At 28.2% G+C, this 23,915-nt stretch overlaps 1 protein-coding gene across 8 annotated transcripts; it reads right to left on the bottom strand.

Annotated features, from left to right (window-relative positions):
• Positions 1 to 263: 263 nt before the first annotated feature.
• On the bottom strand, positions 264 to 8,847 carry LOC111278821 (disease resistance protein RPV1-like). 8 transcript variants are annotated; one of them, XM_089764572.1, is made up of 16 exons: positions 8,481 to 8,847; positions 7,581 to 8,308; positions 6,419 to 7,445; positions 4,919 to 4,959; positions 3,737 to 3,878; positions 3,374 to 3,644; positions 3,180 to 3,270; positions 2,931 to 3,055; positions 2,700 to 2,787; positions 2,490 to 2,577; positions 2,222 to 2,382; positions 2,000 to 2,120; positions 1,740 to 1,907; positions 1,478 to 1,629; positions 1,301 to 1,398; positions 264 to 688 (listed from the first exon to the last, which is right to left on the bottom strand). In XM_089764572.1, exons 2-15 carry the CDS (start codon positions 8,081 to 8,083, stop codon positions 1,323 to 1,325), a joined length of 3,054 nt encoding a protein of 1,017 aa, XP_089620698.1. In that variant the 5' UTR covers positions 8,084 to 8,308; positions 8,481 to 8,847; the 3' UTR covers positions 264 to 688; positions 1,301 to 1,322. The 8 variants fall into 8 exon arrangements, with proteins under 8 accessions (XP_089620698.1, XP_089620700.1, XP_089620702.1 ...); XM_089764574.1 differs by having other exon boundaries at positions 2,931 to 3,049; XM_089764576.1 differs by having other exon boundaries at positions 3,539 to 3,644.
• Between the last annotated feature and the right edge of the window lie 15,068 nt (positions 8,848 to 23,915).

Below are 23,915 nucleotides of genomic sequence, written 5' to 3'. Positions count from 1 at the left end.
AGTGCATAAAATTAGTTTCAGTTGCGAGGACAGGGAAGAAACGAAAGACCATTCAATCCGAAACTGTATTCATGTTAGGGGAATATGGCAACAAATCGGTTTTCAATGGAGCCATGTCAGTAACGAAATTATGAAGTCATACCAATGACATAAAGGCTGATGCTGAATAACAAGAATTTGGATAAACAGCATTTGCAAATATTAATGGTAGCTATATATTCTATGGAATGGAAGGAATGGTAAGCTTCATGGAGAGGATAGGAGAAAGGTTCAAAATGCTGCAAGTTTCATTAAGAAGTATCAGGCAGAATACATTCAAGCTCATATAAGGAAAGAACAAGCCACTCAAAACGCCCAAAAGTGGACACCTCCTACGAATGATGCCTACAAAATCAATTTTGATGGGGCTGTGGACCGCAATAATAGTGTAGAAGGTGGAGGCATAGTGATTAGGAACCATGAGAGAGCAATCATTGGAGCTGGAGCCTTCATGTTGACAATATGAATGTGATACATTTGAGATGGAAGCGAGAGCAGCTTGTAAAGCACTGGAGCTGAATCCAATTTCCTCTTGCCTAATATGAAGTAGCTGAATTTTTTTATCTCATTTATAGCCTACAAGGAGTCACTCTCTACTACTCGATCAGTCCTGGCTCCTTCGCGATTGGTGACAAAGGCATACTAAAATCTATGTATATAAAGACAAACAAAATCTGTAAAAGCGTCGTCCATAGGTTTAAACATAAGAAATTAGCTCAAATTAAACATATAAAATTAAAAATATTTCATACAAAAAATATAGAAAATTGAAAGATCTAATTCAAGTTAAATTAGAAAAATAACAACCCAATATAGCAAAACCATCCCAAAATAGTTAAGAATTTTTAAAAGTTAAAAAAAGAATTAATATCATGAATGATTTCAAAACTATAATAAAATGTTAAATGTAATACTTGAATTTTAAAAATTTTTCATATGGTACTTGAATTATAAATTTATTAATTAATATGATATTTCAAATATTATTTACTCATTACATGTCATTATTTTAAAGCTAATCATGTTAAAAATATTATATTAATTAAAAAATTCATAATTTATGTACTACATTATAAACTTTTAAAATCCAAGTATCACAGTAAATATTTTATTGTAATTTAAAAATAATTCATGACACTAACCCTTTAAAAAATAGCCAACAATTTATCCATAGTTAAATAAGCATCATTGGAAGCAAAAGAATCATCCAAAGTAACCAAATCAAACAATACCAAAATAGTATAGAATAGAACGCTATAACCTGTAAAGAAGTAATCAACAATTTATCTATCATTCATGTCAACACCGTTGGAAGTAAGAGAATCATCCGAAGTAGCCATATCAACAACCCCTTTTTTTCTGAAAAGCAAAAAGCGAGTAAGCAAACGCAAAAGATTAAAGAAAATAAATTATATGAACCAAAGAGAAGTACATTAACCTCTTCTTCGCGACCCTTTGCTCAACCACGTCTACATCAAGTAACTGAGGATCAGCCATTTCCTTAGAAGTATACTTTATCTCAAAACCTTCCCCTTTGCCAGCATGCTTAATAGTTGAACCATCAATCAATGAATTAGAAACACTTGCTTCCTATAAAGAAAATGTTTCCACGGTCAAACACCTACACAACTGTCATCTAAAAAGTTGTAAATAAATAAATAAATAAATAAATATATATATATATATATATACACACTTACAATCTTTTTCAAGTTAGTAGATGCAATTGTAATCCCACTCATTCCACTAACAACAAAATGCTTAAGATCACCATAATTTTTTTGACAACCAGCTCTTAATTCAAAATCAAAGCTTGATCCAATGAGGTTGCTTAACACAGGGGGTAAGACATAATCATCAGTGTTTTCCTTCAAAAAATGAACATCAACAATGATTGAGTAAATGAAGTAATAAAAAAGTACATGAAATTTAATAGACAAAAAAATGAAACATGTTTTACATTTGATTGAGAAGAAACCAATTCACCGGCGGTGACTTTCAAAAAGTTAGAAACAACATCATCAAACAAGAGAAAGGTTGCAGACCCATTCAAATCTTCCACATCAACGTAAACACGAAATCTAGAAATCATGTCAAGAACAATCAATAAAGACAATAGCAAAAATTATTTTTTTCTTAATGTACTTACAAAGAGTACACATATAAATATATAAAATATTACCTTGGTTGAGGACATTGAACAAGTTTGTTGCAATTAGGACATAACATAGAGCTTTCCGTAGGAACAACCCTCTTCCTACATATACCACCACAAGATGCATACCACCATCCATAACCAGTTCGTATGTCAACAACAGTAGCTGTAACCAAATAGGACTCACCCTAAAAAGAAACATAAAACAATAACGATAATTGAAAATAAAAAGACCTATATTCACACCAGAAATTAAACCTAAATAATAAAAAATTACATATAGAACAAAAACAACCTTGTTGATAGCTGATTGATAAAGCTGTTTCATCTCGGCAATTGTTTTTTTAAACTTGGAAGAATTAGATCCACTCGACAACCTATGCCTGTTATAAAAATCCTTAATTATTGCAATCATGCTAAAAAATCATTTTAAAAAGTAAATGATTAAACACTACAACTACTTTGAGAAAACAAATAATAAATCAAAATCAAATAAAAAACTCACACTAAACTTGACTTGAATTGAATTATTTCTGAAATTGTCTCGTCTATGTAAATTTTAGTTGATTTTGAGGTAGAAAGTGAGATCTCACCTACAATAGAAAAAAAAATAAACACACTACACAATAAGATGCAAATTGATTACACATTGATTAACCTCGAGAATGACTAATGATCAAAGAAATAATTATAACAACTTGAGATTAGTTTTCTAATGTTTTACACATTCACTAACCTTGAAAACTCTTCGCTTTTAAAGAAGTAAGTATAACAACTCGAGGTTCGTTTCTCAAAGTTAAGCACTTCTCTTCAAATTCAGAAACAAACTTGTCCCACAAACTAACAATTATTAACCTATCACTTAAGAGAAAAAGAAAAAAAAATGCTTGAATGATACTTAATTCCAATATTTATAAAAAGTTCATTTCTTTACCAAATCATCCTTTGTATAACAGTGTCAATCTAGAAAATAAAAAAATAATACCTTAAATCTTGAAGGTATAACTTCATACAATTTAAGGATTTGTCACCGACAACAACTGGACGTCGAGAGCCAACAACAACACCAATAATATCTAATTAAAAAAATATAGCATAAAAAATATTTTTAGTTTAAATAAAAGCACAAAAACACAAAATCCATACTAAATTATCAAAATGAAAAATCAACATAATAACCTGCTAAGCACTTTGTTGAACGTCCGTCAAATTGATCATAAGCCACAAACTCAAAAATATGTCGTGGGATATTTACTCTTTCATCAAATATCTCTTTGATGATGGTATTAGCTTGAAAATAAATCATATAATCATTCGTAGAAATTACTCGATAATTATTTTTACCTTTTACAATAGAAAAATTTTTAATATAATATAAACCTCCTTCATGAATCATATCCTTCAATTGATATGCATTACAACTCCCAAGAACAGCATGAATACAAAATTCCTATGAAAGTACAAAAAAAAAATAAAATGAATAAAAAGCAAAATAACAACAAAATTTGAACAAAATAATTAAAAAATAAACATATTACGTACCTTTTCATCAACCAATATCATTTCTGTGCTTACAAGTTGTTTAGTTTCAGAAAAAATATCCCACAATCGACAAACGCGAACCTTGATTCTCCAATTATCTCTTTCAATAGACAATTTATCAATCGTAACATACTCCAATTGACTAATAGACAAATTTAAAATAAAAAAATCATAAACAATGGTAAAAGTAAGAAAAATATAAAAATAAAAATACTAAAAAAACATATCTCATGATTAGTAATATGGCAAACAAAAAATAAGAAAAAAAATAAAAACATTAAATGCACTTATATAACCTTTCCACCACCCAAAAAAGATAAATAATCATAAAGCATAAGAAAATCAAAAGTTAATAATATAAATGTTAAACAATGAAGGGTTTATAAAAATTTTTACAAATAACAATTTAAATGATTATAAATACAAAAAAAAAATTAAAAGTAAAAAATCTATATAAATGTTAGTCAACCAAAAGTATATTGTATTTTGTGTAATAAAACTAAATGGCTTAGGTTTAGAATTTATGTAAAACAAACTTGATATTTATTACAAAATATTTAAGTTATATATATATATATATATATGCTTTTCCTACCACAAGTGACCTTATTTTCTTATTAATTAAACTTTAACTTCGATTAATCATTATTAAGTGATTATATACAACTCTTATCACTTTAATTTTGATTATAGCCTCATTCAAATCATAGAAATGGGAGGATAAAGGATATATGGGAAGGAGAGAGTAACGCTTTTTTTTTCTTTTGACTTTGTAAGGATAAAAAGCTAAAAAAAAAATGAAAGGAGCAAAAGGGTGTAACCTAGGGCAAAATAACCAAAAGATCCATCTAATAATTAACCACAATTCAATAATAATAATAATACAACAACAAACCAAGCTTTATATCCTATACTCAAGTCAGCTATATGAAAATAAAAAAAGAAATCATGTTAAGTTGTAATTGTTAAGCTTCTTACACCATTCATTTCTATCAACAATAACTTTTTCATTTACTTCCTTGATCATTGTATTATTTTTTGTTACTTGCATCTATGCATTTCATAGTCTAATTTTAAAATTCAATAATAATAATAATAATAACAATAACAACAACAACAATAATATATACACACATACATGCATAAATGAATATATATGTGTTTATACATATGTTTTTTTACCTTTTATTATCGATAATCATGCCTTCAATCACTTGTATAGCCTTAAAATCAAACGCAAAATGTAAGAAAACATAAGTGGATCATGTAAATTGTAATTAGATGAATGAAAATGTAATACTAAAGACTTTCTTGTGTTAGAATTAAGTGGTCACACTAATTCTAAATAAAGCATAAAGCTTAATTTACACTAAACGTGAACTTAAGTTCTCTTACTTTTATTCAGCGCAATCATCCCACCAACAATTATTTGCTTTGTTTAAGGAAAAACCATTGCATAATATTCCATATTTTAGAAAATTTTGTAATTGTTCTATCTAATCCGCTTATATTTATAATCTATACCTATTATATATATCTATATAAAAGCATGGATGTTGATAAATTTTTATTGACGAAAATGAACAGATTTGTTCATTATATTTTTAAATTATCATTTTAAATATTTTATTATAAATATTTATAAAATTTATTCAAATGGTAAATAAGAATTCTAATCGCATCAAATGCATTTTATTAAAAATATTGTTATTAAAATTATAATATCATCAAAAGACTTTTATGGAAAAACATTTTTCTGAATTCAAATAGTATTAAATAAATTTAAATCAATACTACAAAATTTTAGTTATTTATACTTCAAAATTTGTACTTTAAACATTTTTATTTGCATATAATTGTTATTACTTAAAATAAATAAAAAATAAATATTCATATGTAATAGCCATGATGAGAAATACTATAGTATCTATAAAGTCATTTATGTGAATAAATGTTTTTATTGACGAAAATGATATTTTTATTCATTATATTTTTAAATTGTTTTTTTATTATAATTTTAAGTATAATTATAAATTAATTGTAAAAAGATTTACCTCATCTATAGATAACAAGTCCAATTCCCTTTGAATCACTTTTATTGATTAGAAAATTATTTACTTGGCTTAGAATTTTTTGTTCATTATATTTCCAAAATTGTAACCATATTAAGTTAAAAAATAAAAAATAATTTTATAATGAAAATAAAATTTAATTACAATCATAAAAATCATTTGTTTATAGTTATTATTAACTTATTATCAAATGCAAATATATATAATATCCACCATCCAATAAAATTTATCAATCTAATAATAAAAAATAAAAGAAAATTAAAAAGTAATGAACATGTAAAAAAATAACAAATAATAATATATGGGTTTTCAGAAAAATTAAAAAAAAAAAAAGAGAAAAATAAGTGGTTGATTGCACAAAACAATAGTATAATGACTTAAATGTGCATCTTAAAATAATTCAATGGTTAATTTGTGTGTTATCCCACTTAAATTTATTTGGCTCGTATCCTAATTAATTCATTGAATTTACAATTAATGTCATAAGAGTAACTTACCTAGTTAATTTATCTCAGTGGAGAGTTTACCAACTTGAAAAGAGACTAGAAATTATAAAGAAAATAACTGTATATAACAGATATATTGTACATATATTTATGCAGTGACTTACAGCGTTTAATCGATGATGTTTTGCGTATCCAACGGGAGATTTTTGGTGAACAATTTTTCTTCCCATCTCTTGTAGCAATTGATGCATCGACAATTTGTCTCCAATATTCCGGAAAAAGTTACAACCGACCAGAATTTTTGTTACCAAATCTTTGTCCTCCCCTTTGAAGAAGCAAGCAATATTTAAAAATATGTTCATCTCCGTTTCTTCTATTCCATCAAAGCTTATTTGAAGTCTGTCAAGAATTTCTTTCTTATAATGATTTTCAAGTCTTTCTATTACACCTGTCCATTGAGAAGCATCTCTCCCAGCAAGAAAAGAACCAAAGACTTCAAGAGCTAATGGAAGGCCATCTGCATATTCTATAACACGTTTTGAAAGCTCGACCAAATCCTTTTCAGGTGTATCACTTTTGAAAGCTTTCAAACTGAAAAGTCGAAGTGCTTCATTGGCATTCAATGTCATTGGCTTATACACATCATCCACTCCATAGGTTTGCAGCAAATGCTCATCTCTTGTTGTTATAATTATTCTGCTTCCTAAACCAAACCAAGCACGCTTTCCGACCAAACATTTTAAGTGTTGGATGTTATCCACATCATCAAGAACAATAAGAACCTTCTTATGAGATAACCTACAACTTATCATGTCATTTCCTTCATCAACATCAAAAAAATTAAAACCTCCCTCCAACAAAATCTGACAAAGAAGCTGTTTTTGTAAACAAACAAGTCCATCTTTCTCAGCCACTTCCCGAACACCTGCTAGAAAGCTTCTACCTTCAAAATGACTTGAAATTTGGGTATAAACAAATCTTGCAAGTGTTGTTTTACCGATTCCTCCCAGACCACAAATCCCTATAATGCGAACACAATCATCTTCATCATCCCTTGCGTTTATTTTGCAAAGCAGTGTTTTCAAACGTGATTCAATTCCAGTCATGTCAGATTTAGGAGCACTTGAAAATGTTTGACGTAATTTTGTTGATATCTTTTTAACGATATCTCTAACAAGTTCTGATTCATGCCTACAATACAAAAAGTGAAGCAATTTAGTTACTAAGAGATAGCTTGATGAAAATAACTGCAGCTTCACATAAGAGAAGAAAGGAGTCTAATGCTGAATGCTGATCATTCTTTAAGTGAAAGAATAAGATGGATACCTGTTATTTAAGTGCCATCCCGTCATGTTAGCCACTTCAGTTAAAACGGTTCGCCACCTTACTGCTTCCTCTTTAAATTTTTCTCCATGCTTAGCAAAAGCTTCTTCAACTTTCCCTTTCTGTCCTCGTAGCTCAGATGGATCCACATCATAGAAAATTGGGAATACTTTGTGTCCCCTCTCGTTTTTTTGTTTAATAATTTCGGAAAGCTCTTCCAGACACCATCTGGAAGAAGCATATGTTTCCGAGAAAACGATTATTGAGGACCATGATTCTTGAATTGCTTTAAAGAGCTCTGGTGCGATGGCTTCACCTACCTCAAGGTTTTCATCATCTCTGAAAGTGACGATTCCCTCCCTTTTTAAAGCAGAACATAGATGGTCTGTGAAGTTCTTTCGTGTATCCTCACCTCTAAAACTCAAGAAAACGTCATATTTCCTTCCAGAAATAGAAGAAGATGATGAGAAGGATGAGGAAGATATCTCATTGTCGAATCTAACCATTGGAGTTATGATTACGGTAGCTTTCTTCTACAGATCTCAAAGTAACAAGATTCAGATAGAGGATGGGTCACGGTATAGACGCCGCTATTTCACGTTAACGGCACCCACCAAAACCGTTATTCACTGCAAATAAGGTGCGAGAGGCGATTCACGCATATAGCAGAGCTTCAGGGCCGCAAATAGCAACAACAACAGACCACTGTAGCAGTTATTGAGTTCAGTTGCCTGTGTTATATGTATTTTTTTTATCAAATTAAAAGGACAATCCATACCGAAGCAAAGACAAAAACCCATACAAAACCAAAAGAAAATCTAACATGAACAACTTCATGCTTCAATTTACAGGTAAAAGAAGGAATTAATTTAAGAAATTCACAACATATGTACTTAAAACTACCTTGTTTCATATTTTGGAAATTTTAAGTTGTAGTTGGTGTGGGCTGTGGAGTCAGTGCTCTTTTATAGCTTCCCTGACCCTATCAATTGCGAGCAGTGGTGTGGGTTCTTGCTTTCGTATATCTTGAGAGAGATGAGACGAGACCTGCAGTAAAAAATTAATTAAGCAGAGGGCGTGGGTGTTGCGTGGGGGGGTTCACTAGGCTGAGTTGTGGGTTGGTCTACGAGGAATGAGAAATTGAAAGGGCTTCTTGGAAGTTTAATGGGGAAGAAAAGGGTATTGAGGCATGGGAGACTGGGAGGGAGTGATCAGAGAGGAAACAGAGGAGCTTATATGAGAAAATATTTATTTTTTCAAATTTTGGGTTAATGAAGGATGAACCTCTGGCGTAATGGTAGCGTGTCTTACCCTAGTTCAAAAATCAAAAGGTTGCCTATTCGATTCCGTTATGGTTACTTTTTCAAAAAAGAAAATGTTAAAGTGCATGAACATCAAATGATATGTTCCTCCAATTCAAAAAAAAAAAAAAGTGAGAGGGAAAGGTTTGGAGGGATATGAATTTGAGAAAATTTTTGAATGGTTTAGATTGAAATTGAGAGGATATGGCAAATTATAAAATGGTAAATTTATTTTTGTAAGTGTTTTTTCATCTATTAGTATTAGTTAAGGAATAATTAATTTTACATTAAAAGTTTGTACATTTTTTATGTTTGATTAAAGTTAAGTTGATAATTATTAATTTAATTTGTTAATTAACAAAATAAAATTTTCATCCATTATTTTTTATAATTAAATTAGTTCATGAGTTTCATATGCATGAGAAAAGGAAAGCTTAATTTCATAATAGTCATGTTTTGAAAATTGATAAATATCTTGTTGACTATTTTTGGATCAATTTGCATATTATGTTTATATCACTTTTTTATTTTATAACGGTGGTTAATTACTGTTATATTAGTTTGATTAAAATAATATTCAAAGTGAAATATATAATGCGATGTATGAATTTTAATAATTTTTAATATGATATTTGAATTACGATTTTATTAATTAATACGATATTTAAAAAATTATTTATACGTTACGTATTATTATTTTAAATTAATTACATTATAAACAAGTATTATATTAATTAATTAATTTATAATTTAAATATTATATTAAATTTTTTAAAATTTTAATTATTATATTAAATATTTTATTATAACTCAAATGTAATTATATCTTATTTTATTGTACTTTAACCATTTTTTAACAATAACTCAATTTGATGCTTAACAAATAACGTCTAAGGTACTCATAGAGGCCACCCGATATAACCGATCTTAACTCTATGCAATGTGTTTAAAATAATATCAAAGCTAGTTTGACAAAAGGGTTATAAAGATTAGTGATTCACACAATGTAATCTATGGTAAAACATTAACTCTTACCCTAACATAATCAAGTAAATTAGCCAGCTGTGCAGTTGATAGATCAAAAACTTATCAAAAATTAACGTATGAGTTACCCATAAAGACCATCTAGCATAACCAAACTTGACCCTATGCAATGTGTTTAGAATGGGCAAATAAATCAAATGTTAAAAATAATTACAATCAAAAGAACCAAAGTAATACTCAAATTCCGCGCCTACCCTCAAAAGACTAAAATCATTCGTCAAAAGGGTCAAAAATTAAGTTACAAACAAACATAATGATAAAAGTTTTTTCTTTTAAAAAGATAAAGATTGAGGGCTGTAGGAATGCGTTGCTACCACAGGCAAGGAGAACCCTAAAAAAGTGACCCATTTTTTAATTAGAAAACGAAAATTTGTTTCAACAAATTAATCAAGCAAATTGAAAGAAGTTTTTTTCTTTTGTCACTTTTCTGGCTATTGAAATTACCCATATCAAAATAGAGGAAAATCTATCTATCACAAATTTTTTTTCTTTAGTTATCAGTTTAATATTGGCTAACATTTTTCCTCCTTGAGTCAATTAATTATGAAAATTAAAAAGTGAGTAGAATAATTAAGAAATAAATACCGTTTACATTTCATGTCAATTAAAAATTAAGGATGTATTTGATAAATCAATTTGTATGTCATATTTATTGAATATTATTTTTTAAAAATAATTAAATTAACCTTTGAATTCTTATCTTCTATGAAAATTGGGAATTGTTTAAGACTTGAGAGTCTTCAAATTCAAGCATGCGAAACTACATAATGAATAATGATATTAAAAATATTATGATATTAATAGAAATAATATTTCAAGAAAAGTAACTCTATTTTAAATACTAATGTAAATAATATTAAACATTATTATAACTACATAATAATTTTAATAACAAATAATTTTAATATTTTAATAATAAATATTTTTGAATATTTTAATAGTTATGGTTATTGTAATATTAAAATATTTGAATGGAACCACTTTTTGTGTAGGCTAATAATGGTTATTGTAAGTTTATTATGTCTAAGAACGATATTAACTATTTTGTACTCATAAAACTATTTTTTTAGATAAAATCCTACAATCTATATTATTATGCATATAGTTCTTAACTTTTGTAAGACTATTTTTTGTGCCAAAATAATATATAAACTATTTTATGTTGTATTTTTTATTTTAAATTGCTATTTTATATTTGTAATTATTATTATTATTATGGATAAATGTAAAAATATAATTTAAATAATTAAGTAAAAAACATTATTTTGATCGAAATACTGATTTAAAAAAAAAAAACCAAACGACAGGAAATTTTTTTCAAAAATATTATCCAAACAACAAAAAAATTTAGATTTTCCAAAAAATAAATCTATTTTTCAGAAAGCTATTTTCAATGAAAAAAAAAGTGCATTAAATTTAAATATTAATACTTGTAATCTCTTCTTCTATTCTAGGCTATGATCTTTTTTGTAAAAAAAAAAAAAATCCAACAAAACATACTAATTATATAAAAAGAAAGATCAACCTATATTAGTATAAAATTAAAAAAAAATTTATATTCTTTTTAACCATTAATTTCATTAAATTCAAAACATAAGAGAGATAAATGAAAAAAAAATTCTCATCTTTTAAATCTATTAAAGTTAAAAGTTAAAAAAATAAATTTTGTTGTGTAAATTGATCCCTCTCTATTATTATATATTATATACTATATATATTGTTGCTAAAGTAGATATGCAGTAATATTACTTGGTTTATTACAAAGTAAATTTATATGTTTTCCAGATACCGATCATTGAGATGTCATTGAAAAAAACAATGTAAATTGAATTAAACAATTTTGCAAGGATGCATGTACCTACACGTGTACGAAAAATACCATATGTAGAGCTTATTAAGATTCCACGTACATTTTGATACATTATCTAGTAAGAAGATTTTTAAAAATAATAATAATAAAGGTGTTTTGAAATATCTCATTCAAGTAATAATTGATTTTCCATTCATTTCTTGTTAGAAGCACAAACATTTTTTTTTTATCTTTTTTGTGAAAGAAAGAAAACACAAAAGCACACCACATTTTTTTTACTATTGACAAAAAATAAGTTAACTAATTATTTTTTTGAAAACTCCTCTAACCAAAGGCCATGAAACTTTGAAAAGAAGGTTTCTCTAATTAAAAGTTATAAGATTTTAAAGAAGACTCTTCTAACTAGAGGTTATAAAACTTTAACAAAAGTTTTTCTAACCAAATGTTATCAAACTTGATATTTAAAATTTTATAGGTCTTATAGATTATGCCTATAAGCACAAATTTTGTCTGATTCTATTTTTTACTTAAATAGTTTTGTTTATATTATTATTATTATTATTATTATTATTATTATTATTATTGTTGTTGTTGTTGTTGTTGTTATAACGTCTAGATCCGAGGATCTATCGCTAGACATTGACTTGAAAGAGTCGCCACCAATATTTTTTTATCTAGGTGCGATTGGCTTCCTAAAGAATCTATCCTTTTAGGAAACACTTAAGTTTAAGGGCCCCTAAAAGAATAGGTTCAAGTCTACTAACCAGAACAGGGTTCGGGAGTTCGGTTACGTGTGATGAAGGTTATAGCACCCTCACAACACCCATCAAAAGATGTTACTAGCCTAATTTTGTGTTATCCAATAAGCCTTAAAAATTTACCAAGTAATTAATTATTAAAAATTATTCTCAATTGACTCTAATACTTTTAGCCAAAAATTGAAAAAATTCCCTCACCTCAAGAATATGCAAAAAAACTATTGTTTCACTTGCAGATGCTTCGTCATTAGATTATTTAACATTAAAAAAAATTCAAGAAAATAAAAAAGAAGAAAAAAATGATTGCTTTTGTATAGGAAAAATTGATACTTTCAACTTTTTCACAAAATATTTTTTAGAAACTTTAATTTCGAGGGAAATTGATACTTTCAACTTTTCCCCAAAAATATTTTTTGGAAACTTTAATTTCGAGGAAAATTGATACTTTCAACTTTTTCTCAAAAAAAAACCTTTTTTGAAAATTTATTTTTAAGGAAAATTAATACTTTCAACTTTCCCCAAAATTTTTTTTTTGAAACTTTAATTTCGAGGAAAATTGATATTTTCAACTTTTCCCCAAAAATATTTTTTGGAAACTTTAATTTCGAGGAAAATTAATACTTTCAACTTTTCCTCAAAAAAAACCTTTTTTGAAAATTTATTTTTAAGGAAAATTAATACTTTCAACTTTCTCCAAAAATATATTTTTTTAGAAAGTTTATCTAAAGAAAATAAAATAATAAAATATAATATAATAAAAATGAAAATAAAAAATAAATAAAAATAAAAATATTAAACAATTCTAATCTAATAATAATAAATAAATAAATAAATGAAAAAAAAACTTGGGAACGGCTCGGCTTGAAGGCTCAACTCAGAGACGCGGGTTGATTTCTGGAAATCCTTGTCGAAAACTGGGCAGTTGGCCAGAAAGTTCAAACTTGACTAGAAAAGTTATCGAAAATTTCAACATTCGTCGAAAAATTCAACCGAAATCAAAAAATTTTCCAAAAATTTCCAAAAGAAAATCGTAAAAAATTCTTCAAAAATTTTTCACCGATTCTTAGAGCTATTCTAACCCATAAAACCCCTTTTTTAGCTTCCCTTTCTTCTCTGTGTCTACCTTTTTTTTGTGTGTTTCCTTTTGTTCTTCCAGCACCTATTTATAAAGATTGATCAAAAGAGTTTCTGATCAATCCCAACTCTTTCTGAAATTTGGATTTAATCTTTGAATCCAATCCCAACTCTGTCAATTCCCAAATCATAGCCAAATTCATTTCAATTTTTTTATCCTAATCTTAACTGAAAATTAATCAAAAAAAAAAGATAAATATATTAATAGATAACACAAAAAAATAATTAGATAAATAAAAGAAATAGATAAATAATAATAAATAATAAAAGTAGATAAATAATAAAAATATTAATAGATAAAAAATAAAAATAAAAATAAATAATGAAAATAAAAATAAAAACACATTGGGCCCAACTAATTGGATCCTAAATTGGGTCCAATGGGTTTGACCAAAATCCTATTGGACCAGGCCTAATGGGTTTGGGTTCAGACTAAATAAGGTGTCTACAGCTACCCTTCTTTGCACATTTTCTGCGAAGCAGGAATTGTGCAAAGACGTAGATACCCATTCAAGCTCAACTTGACACTTTGTTTTGTTTTTTTTTCTTTTTTTGTTTTGTTTTATTTTTTTTTTTGTTAAAATTTTGATCAAAGCTCCTCTAAGCAGAGGCTTAACGACTTTGAGAAACATAAACAAATCTCCTCTAATCAGAGGCTCAACGACTTTTGAAAAGAAATGGCTCTTCTAATCAGAGGCTCAACTTTTGAAAAGTAAATTGCTCCTCTAAATAGAGGCACCACAACTTTTGGAAAGTAAATTGTTCCTCTAAACAGAGGCACCTCAACTTTTGGAAAGTAAATTGCTCCTCTAAATAGAGGCACCGTAACTTTGGAAAATAAATTGCTCCTCTAAACAGAGGCACCACAACTTTGGAAAAATAAATGGCTCTTTAACAATCATATCCAAAAGAGTTATAAATCATGATTAAAGAAATTTTGTAATGGGAACTCAAAGATTCACAATTTGAGTTCAACATTCATAGGTTCAGATTTGCAAAAACCTTTCAACTTCGTAAGAATGTATTGAAATTTGATTCTCAAAATTTTAGTTTTGTTCAAATTTGCAAGATCTTAAGATTTGCATTTGCAACTTGCAAGACTCGCATCAAAGATCCTCATTGGAATTTTGGGGGCTCACATCCAAAAGTTCAAGGCTTTTTAAAGGTTCGCATTTGGCAAGCTTGGGATTCATATCCAAAAATTCAAAGCTTCTCATTTGAGTTCAAAGGCTCAGCAATAAAACTTAAAGTTTCACATCTAAGTTCAAAGGTTCTCATTTAGAAAAAAAATTAGAGATTCATATCCAAAAAGTTGAAACTTTGTATTTTGGAGATTCACATCCAAAAGTTCAAAACTTTTCATTCTAGTTCGAAGATTCACATTCAATGAACTTTAGGATTTCACTTCTCAAAGATTTTCATTTTGAAACTTAAAGATTCTTAGTTGAGTTCTCAAAAATTCTCATCAAAATATTCATAATTTTTTTCAAGTGACTCAAAAATTTGCGTGAATGAATGTTATGACCAAATATGCAAATGCCTTCTTAATGATGCAAATGCGATAACCTATATTCTCATAGTGCCATGCATGTCCAAACAAAGTTTAATTCATCAAATTATGTGCATGTATTTTTCAAGCAATGATGCCCCCATGATGTATGTAATGCAGACATCTATATCACAAAATTCTAAATAATTATGGTAATATGGCTCTCGAAACTCCACAATTTCGCATGTCTTCCTTGTTCAGTTTTTCAATACTTTGGAATAAGTTTCATCAATCGATCATCACTTGACCTCCATTTATGGACTTCTCAGCACTAACAAATTTCAGAACAAGTTTCATCACCATCATTGGGTCATTACTCATAGGTGTCTCAGCATTAACCATTCGAAAACAAACTTTGTCCACTGATTATTTTCATCATTCAATCATAACTTGCAAGTCATATCGACCAATTCATCTTTGTACTCATTACTTGATTATACCACTTTTTAAGATTTGCCTCATCTTCATTTTATTGTCCAATCCATCATCATATTCTCTATTTGGTCACATCATATATCCTTCCAAATCATCTCTTTTAGGTTTCTACCATTTTTTCATTTTGTTACCACCATCATCTTAGATTTCTCTTTAAAGGAATGTAAGATTTTTTATGCACATTGTCATTCATTCATCATCATTTTAATTCTTGACAATTATAATGCACTCATACATTTTCTTGATTTATTCTAGGGATGTAACAATAAGAGAACACAAGGTGAATTATGGTAAAGATAATCAATGAAGATCTATTTTGGTACAAAACAAATGAGAAAGGAAATAAATTGGATACATGTCATTGGGATGAATGGTATGTCCAAATGATAAATATTCAGACAATTCTCGACATTAATCTAGGATTCTTTTTCAAAAACTCATTCCATTTACTGTTGAAGTCATTTTGAGCTTGGTGAACTTTGCCCCAGTCTTTGAAGGGATCTTTAGATGTCTTTGATCTTCCATCTATGTGAACCATTTGACCTAGATCTTTTTCTACCAAAATCACCCTTTCAGGTTTTCAATTTGAATCTTTTTTTTTCCCTATTTTTTCTCTTTTTTTTTTCATCATCTTTTTTTTTTGCTCATTTTTCATCCATTGTTAATATCTTTCACACATCAAACTTTAGAGCAATGTAGCATGATTTCATTATTTCATCATGAGCATGTCTTTACTTAACATATGATCATTTAAGTTGAGCATTCACACTTGATCTAAATGAGCTTTTTCAAGGTTGTAATGTAGGTCAAGGTGAGGGGTCATAAAAAAAATGGATATAATAGGCTCAAAACATATAATAAAAAGGTTCAAGACCAAAGGATCATTTGATGCAACTTGGCATTTTGCCCCCACTTCATGTCATTACTTTTTTCTTTTCTCACACATAGGATTCTCATTACTTTGCCCCAAATCATATGTGACATTTATTTTTTTTCTTTTGCTTTTCTTTCTCTTTCCATCTTTGAGACCTTTTGTGATTTTTTTTTCAAAAATTACCCTCCAGTGTAAAGGGTGATCCTTGGTTGGGGTTCTTTAGAAAAAAAATCATAATAGGCTCAAAGGGGTAGCAATGAATGGTTTTTCGAGTGGTAAAAGAAAGATGGCCATTTTTCATCTCAATTGTGAATACATTTCTTGAACATCATCTATTGAACAAAGCTCATGAACTTGTATAAAAGATTACACATCTTCAAGACATATCTATTTCACTTCTGGTAACAACTTACTTTTTTGCTCAAATCATCTCCTCATATTAATGTGGATGAGTTCTCAAAATTAAATCCCAAAATTATTGTTATCATTGTCTAAATATTCATCATTTGAAATTTGAGAATGGGAAATAAATTTATAAAAAGCAACAAAACATGGAGTAATGGTCGAGTGAAAGAGAAAATGTAATGAAATGCATTAACTTGCCTTTATTAAAATGATAACAAGTGAAGTCATATTGCAAAAAAAAATCTAACATTAAAAAAAAAAAACCTAAAATGACAAAAAAAACCTTCAACCAGCCTTATCTCCATTCTTTAAAATTGTCTTCCTATGCGATCAGGTGAAGAATCTCTGTTGACATCTTGCCCTTCAATTCATTGTGACTTTTCGGACCCTTTCTAACTAATGTGTTCTTGATTTTCACTCAGAACACTAACATTAGGTGTTGTTGCTTTTCCTTGATCAAAACTTACCATTCCATCATTGATCAACTGTTGCACCTTATGCTTTAAAGTAGTGTAATTTTCAGTAGAATGGCCAGTAATTCCATAGTGATAGTCGCAGTAGGCTGTAGGATCATACCACTTAGGATAGGGTGGCTTAAGTGGCTCCACATGGTTAGGGGCAATCAAATGGCTATTATAGAGTTCTTGATATAACTTCGTATAAGTCATGGGGATTGGATCAAATACAACTTTTTCTCGAGTAATCCATTGTTCTCGTGAACCACTCGCTGGGTTAGTAGGGTGAATTTGGGTTCTTGCAGGAGCTTGAATGTTAAGCCTATATGTAAGATCTTGAAGGCTAAAAATTGATCGGTGTGTGGATGAATAAGGTGATTGTGGAACTAGCTGGTATGGGTAGGATGAGGCATTATTCACAGCAAGATAGTATGGAGAGTAACCTTAGGGTGGATAGGGTTGATAACCTCTGAATTATTGTCTATCAAAGCTCACAGCTTAAGCTTTAGTTTTTTTTTTCTAATGCCTTCTTGGTTTTTCCTCCTTTCAACTTGCCATTTTTTATGGCACTTTCAATAATTTCTCTAGATATCATCATGTCGATGAAATTCTTTATTGCATTCCCTATCATCTTTTCATAATAGAGAGATTTCAAAGTGCTGACAAATAACACTGTAGTTTTCTTTTCAGTCAAAAGAGATTGTACTTGAAAAGCAATATCCTTCCATCTTTGGGCATATTCTTTAAAAGTCTCATTGACCTTTTTCTCCAAGTTTTGTAAAGACAAACGATAAGGGGCCAAATCCATGATATGTCGATATTGACTGATAAAATCATGAGTCATGTCACTCCAAGAATGGATGCGATTTTTGTCTAACTGGATATACCACCTAACAGCAAAACCAGTAAGATTGTCTTGAAAAACATGCATTAGTAGCTTTTCATCATGAGCATGGGCTATCATCTTTCGATAATACATGGTAAAATGAGTTTTTGGGCACTTTGTGCCATCATATTTTTCAAATTCTGGTACTTTGAACTTAGGAGGAATGACCACATCAGGGACTAAGCAAAGCCCAGCAGCATCGACTAAACGATAAAAACCAATTCCTTCCATAGCCCGTAGCCTCTGTTCTAGCATACTAATTTTGGAATTTTCCTGAGCTTCCACTTTTATCTTTTCCTTGTCTTTTTCTTTCAGTTCATCCAGATCAAAGATTTGAATTGGTTCAACTGCCTTTTTAGTAAAGACAGGATTCACATAGCTATGGTAGTGCCTTGGATTAGAAGTTGATGGAATTCCAGGATATGTAGCATATGTGTAGTATTGTGGTGGAACTTCTTATGTAGACTGAGCTTGAGGTAGACCAAAACTAGGTGGATATAGGGGGTTAGTTACTTCTTACAATACAGGACCTTGTTGGCTTGTGTTCTTTTCTACTCCTTTCCCCTTATTTAATTTGTTGAGAGCATCCAAAATTTTACTTAACTCATTCTCAATCTTTTCCTGAGCTTTTTCCAGTTTTTCAAATCGATGAAAATTTTTTTGCTCCATTTGTCTGGCTCTGGATCTCGTGCTATATCGATGGATAGGGTTTTTGCTAGATGGAGCTATCCTTGAACCTTTAGCACCACAATTATGATTAGAAATACTATGCTATGCTTTATGTATGATACGTTGATGCATGAATGAAATGTACATTTTCATGGATAAAATCTAATATGAAATGGATGCAAATGATAATGTTAAAACAAGATCATGAAAATAATTAAGAGGCATAAAATCAGACAAACAACATAATTAGTTTCACAAATGAAATGAAAGTGATGCCGATGCATAATGTTACATATGATAATGAAAATGATGCACAAAGTTAAAAAATCAAAATGATTAGATAAACATTCTTCTTGTGTCCTAGTTTCAGTGTATATCTATCATTAGGTAGAAAGGGCTCTACCTTAGGGTTTGGCACTTTTAAGGTTCACTTATATATAGTTCAAGGCTAAAGTCTAAAGGTTTCCAAATTGCTCCTTACATCATTGTCCGTCACAAACTAGTACGGCACCCCAATCCTCACCCATTACAGGCTACAAGTAGACAAGGTTCAATTTGAGTGGGAGTATTTCGCTAGCCACTGCAGAGGCATTAAACCTCATGAAAGCAATAGGTACTTTACTCCCTCCTAGAGGGACGGAGCTCGGGTATAGAGCTCATGTTATGCATATGCATATGAATGACATAATTAATAAAGTAAATAAACATGAATGAATAAAAAAAATCTATACAAAAAAGGTTCAATTTTATTAGGCTTTTGGATAACACAAATTTATTTGCTGGCTTGACTCTCAGAGTTCTCCAGCGGAGTCACCAAGCTGTCATAACGTCAGATCTATCATAATGTCTAGATCTGAGGATCCATCGCTAGACATTAACTTAAGGGAGTCACTACTAATCTTTTTTTACCTAGGTGCAATTGACCACCTAAAAAATCTATCATTTCAAAGAACACCTAAGTTTAAAAGCTCCTAAAAGAATAGGTTCAGGTCTACTAACCAGAACAGGGTTCGGGAGTTCGGTTACATGTGAAGAAGATTATAGCACCCTCACAACGCCCATCGAAAGATGGTACCAACCTAATTTTGTGTTATCCAATAAGCCTTAAAATTTTACCAAGTAATTAATTATTAGAAATTATTCTTAATTGACTCTAATACTTTTAGCAAAAAATGAGAAAATTCCCTCACCTCAAGAGTATGCAAGAAAACTACTATTTCACTTGCAGAGGCTCCGTCATCAAATTATTTAACATTAAAAAAATTTAAGAAAATAAAAAAGAAAAAAAATGATTACTTTTGTACAGGAAAAATTGATACTTTCAACTTTTCCCCAAAAATATTTTTTGAAAACTTTAATTTCGAGAAAAATTGATACTTTCAACTTTTCCTAAAAAAAAAACATTTTTTGAAAATTTATTTTTAAGGAAAATTGATACTTTCAACTTTTTCTCAAAAAAAATCTTTTTTGAAAATTTATTTTTAAGAAAAATTGATACTTTCAACTTTTCCCAAAATTTTTTTTTTGAAACTTTAATTTCGAGGAAAATTGATATTTTCAACTTTTCCTAAAGAAAAAACCTTTTTTTGAAAATTTATTTTTAAGGAAAATTGATACTTTCAACTTTTTTCCAAAAATATTTTTTTTTAGAAAGCTTATCTAAAGAAAAGAAAATAATAAAATAAAATACAATAAAAATGAAAATGAAAATGAAAATAAAAATATTAAACAATTCTAATCTAATAATAATAATAATAATAATAAATAACGAAAAAGAAAAAAAAATAAAAACCTGGAAACAGCTCGGCTTGAAGGCTCGGCTCGGAGACGCAGGTCGGTTTCTGGAAATCCTTACCGAAAACTGGGCAACTGGTCAGAAAGTTCAAACTTGACTGGAAAAGTCACTGAAAAATTCAACCTTCGTCTAAAAATTCAACCGAAATCGAAAAATTTTCCAGAAATTTCCAGAAAAAAAAAATCGTAAAAAATTCTTCAAAAATTTCTCACCGATTCCTAGAGCTATTCTAACCCACAAAAACCTTTTTTTTAGCTTCCCTTTCTTCTCTGTGTCTGCCTTTTTTTTATGTGTTTCCTTCTGTTCTTTCAGCACCTATTTATAGGCTCTTCTGATCAATTCCAACTCTTTCTGGGATTTGGATTCAATCTTTGAATCCAATCCCAACTCTGCCAATTCCCAAATCACAGCCAAATTCATTCCAATTTTTTTATTCTAATCTTAACCGAAAATTAATCAAAACAAAAAGATAAATATATTAATAGATAACAAAAAAATAATTAGATAAATAAAAGAAATAGATAAATAATAATAAAAATAAAAACAGATAAATAATAAAAATATTAATAGATAAAAAATAAAAATAAAAATAAATAATAAAAATAAAAATCCATTGAGGCCAGCTAATTGGATCCTAAATCGGGTCCAATGGGCTTAGACCCAAATCCTATTGGACAAGGCCTAATGGGTTTGGGTCCGGACTAAATAGGGTATCTACAATAATTATTATTATTACAACTAATTAATTAATTAATTGTAAAAAAAAAGTAAAAAAAAAATTGTTTCAACTTTGGCAACTGAAATCAAGCTACCAAAGTGGTTTGTTTTGCTCCCCTAATACTGCTTAAATTGATAGCATGAAATCCAATGACTAAAAGTCACTACACAGGTCTTCAAAATTTTCACACAAGAATCCCAGAAGATATGGGATTTAAATCTCAAAAGATCTATAAATAGAGTTAATTTTTGCAAAACATGAGAAAAAAGAAAAATGAAGGAAATACTGTTAAAAAAAAAAAGGAAAGCCAAATAAAATAGGAACACAGAAGGAAGCCTAGGGGTTCTGAAAAAAAAAAAAAAAGAGACAAGAAACACACACAAGCAAAACAAAAAAAAAACCAACAATCACAGTCCTCTTTGACAGAGGAACCAATAGCAAAAACAAAAGAAAATTTAAAAACAAAAAAAAAAACTCTGAGAATGAAATTCTTGATCAATGAGGTTTGAGATGTTTTTTTTGAAAAATCTAGTTTTGAAAGAGTGTTTAGAAAATAAAAAAGATCAATTTGGGATGTTTTAAAAATTTTTGAAAAATTTTTTGGGTGGCCAAATTTTGAAAAACTTTGAATTTTTTAGCAACATTTGAAGTTTCTTATGACCAAAATCTAAGTATATCTCTAGAATCTAGAAAACTTTGAATTTCCTAATGCCATTGAAGATTCTGGCCACCAATGCACAGTGACAATTGATTGAAATCTAGGTTGCCACTGAGGTTAGCAAGAGGGGCTGGGTTTTTAAAGAGAGAGGCTTTGGAGGTAAAAAGAGAAAAAAATAAAAAAATAAAAATAGGCCTTTTATAGGCACTTCAAAACGATGTCGTTTTGGGTGTTTGATTAGCATTCGACTCACGCATCAAATTACGCTCTGACCCAACCCGTTTGGCAAGTTTTCCCCTTTTTTTTTCTTTTTCTTTTTATTTTCTATTTTGATTTTGATTTTATTATTTTATGTTGATTTTTATGCTATTTTTTATTTTTTATGATATTTTGTTATTATTCTTATTGCTATTTTATATTATTACTAGTAATAATTCTTTTAGAAATAAATAAATAAAATGAAAAATAAAACTAAAATAAAATATGAACTTAAAAAAATAATATGAAAAAAATTAATAATAAAAATAACTATTTAAGGAAAATAAAATTTTATTGCAAGCAAAAAGGTTATTTAAATTTTATTTAAATTTCACCAAAGTGTTAGGATAATTTAAAATATAATTTTTCTAAAAAAATAATATTTAAAAAAAGATAAATAAAATAAAAAAGAAATGAAAATTTGTTAAAATGAATCTTTTAAATATAATTTTAGAGAAAATTGAAATAATTTTATTTTCTTTAATTATTGCAAGTAAAAATAATTTTTCAGATTTTACCATAGAGTTAGAATAATCAAAAATTATTTTTACTAGAATAAAAGTTTATTTAAACAATATAAAAATAATAATAAATAACAATAATTGATATTTTGAATAAATAATTTAACAAAAATAAATTTTATTGCAAGCAAAAAGGTTATTTAAATTTCACCAAAGTGTTGGGATAATTTAAAATATAATTTTTGCTAAAAAATAAAATTTAATAAAAAAGATAAATGAAATAAAAAAATGATAAATTGTTTAAATGAATCTTTTAAATCTAATTTTAGAAAAATTTGAAAGAATTTGGTTTTCTTTAATTATTGCAAGTAAAAATATTTTTTTGGATTTCACCATAGAGTTGGAATAATCTAAAATTATTTTTACTAGAATAAAGGTTTATTTAAATAATATATTAAATAATAAAATAATAATAATTGATATCTTGAATAAATATTTTTTAAAAATGTAAATTTTGAAAAAAAATTGAAAGAGTTTGATTTTTTTAATACAAGTAAAAGATTAATATTTTTAGATTTCACCGGAAAGTCAAAATAATCTAAATTTTTTAAAATAACATAATAAAACAAATAAAAACAATAACAATAAATAATAACAAAAAAAATAATCCCAATAAAAATTAATTAATTAATTAATTAAATCCCTTAATTATCATAAAAAAATTTTATTTAGGATCATGTTAAAAAGTTGAGATAATTCTAAAACTTATTTAAAATTTTTAGGATTTCGTCGAGGTGTCAGGATAATTTTAAAATTTGTTTAATAAATTTTGGGATCTCATCCAAAAGTCGAGATGTTCCTAAAATTATTTTATTAAATAAATAAAATATCTTATGATGAGATTTTGAGAATTTTGTGAATGGCCAATGCAGACATCCTATTTAATCCAAGCCTAAACCCATTGGGCCTAGCCCGATATAGTCAAATTTTTAGGCCTAATTACTTTTTATTCTATATTTTATTTATTTATTTATTTAGGGTTTTATCTTTTTGTTAATTATCTAGTTATTATTTTCATTTATCTTTGATTTTTTTTATTGATTTATCTTTGGTTTTTAGGAGATAATA

This window comes from Durio zibethinus, chromosome 8 (genome assembly GCF_047325235.1).
Source record: "Durio zibethinus cultivar Kanyao isolate XHJ-2024 chromosome 8, ASM4732523v1, whole genome shotgun sequence".
NCBI classification, from domain to species: Eukaryota; Viridiplantae; Streptophyta; class Magnoliopsida; order Malvales; family Malvaceae; genus Durio; species Durio zibethinus.
Note: the sequence above shows the minus strand (reverse complement) of the source record. Positions and strands in the feature narration are given on the sequence as shown.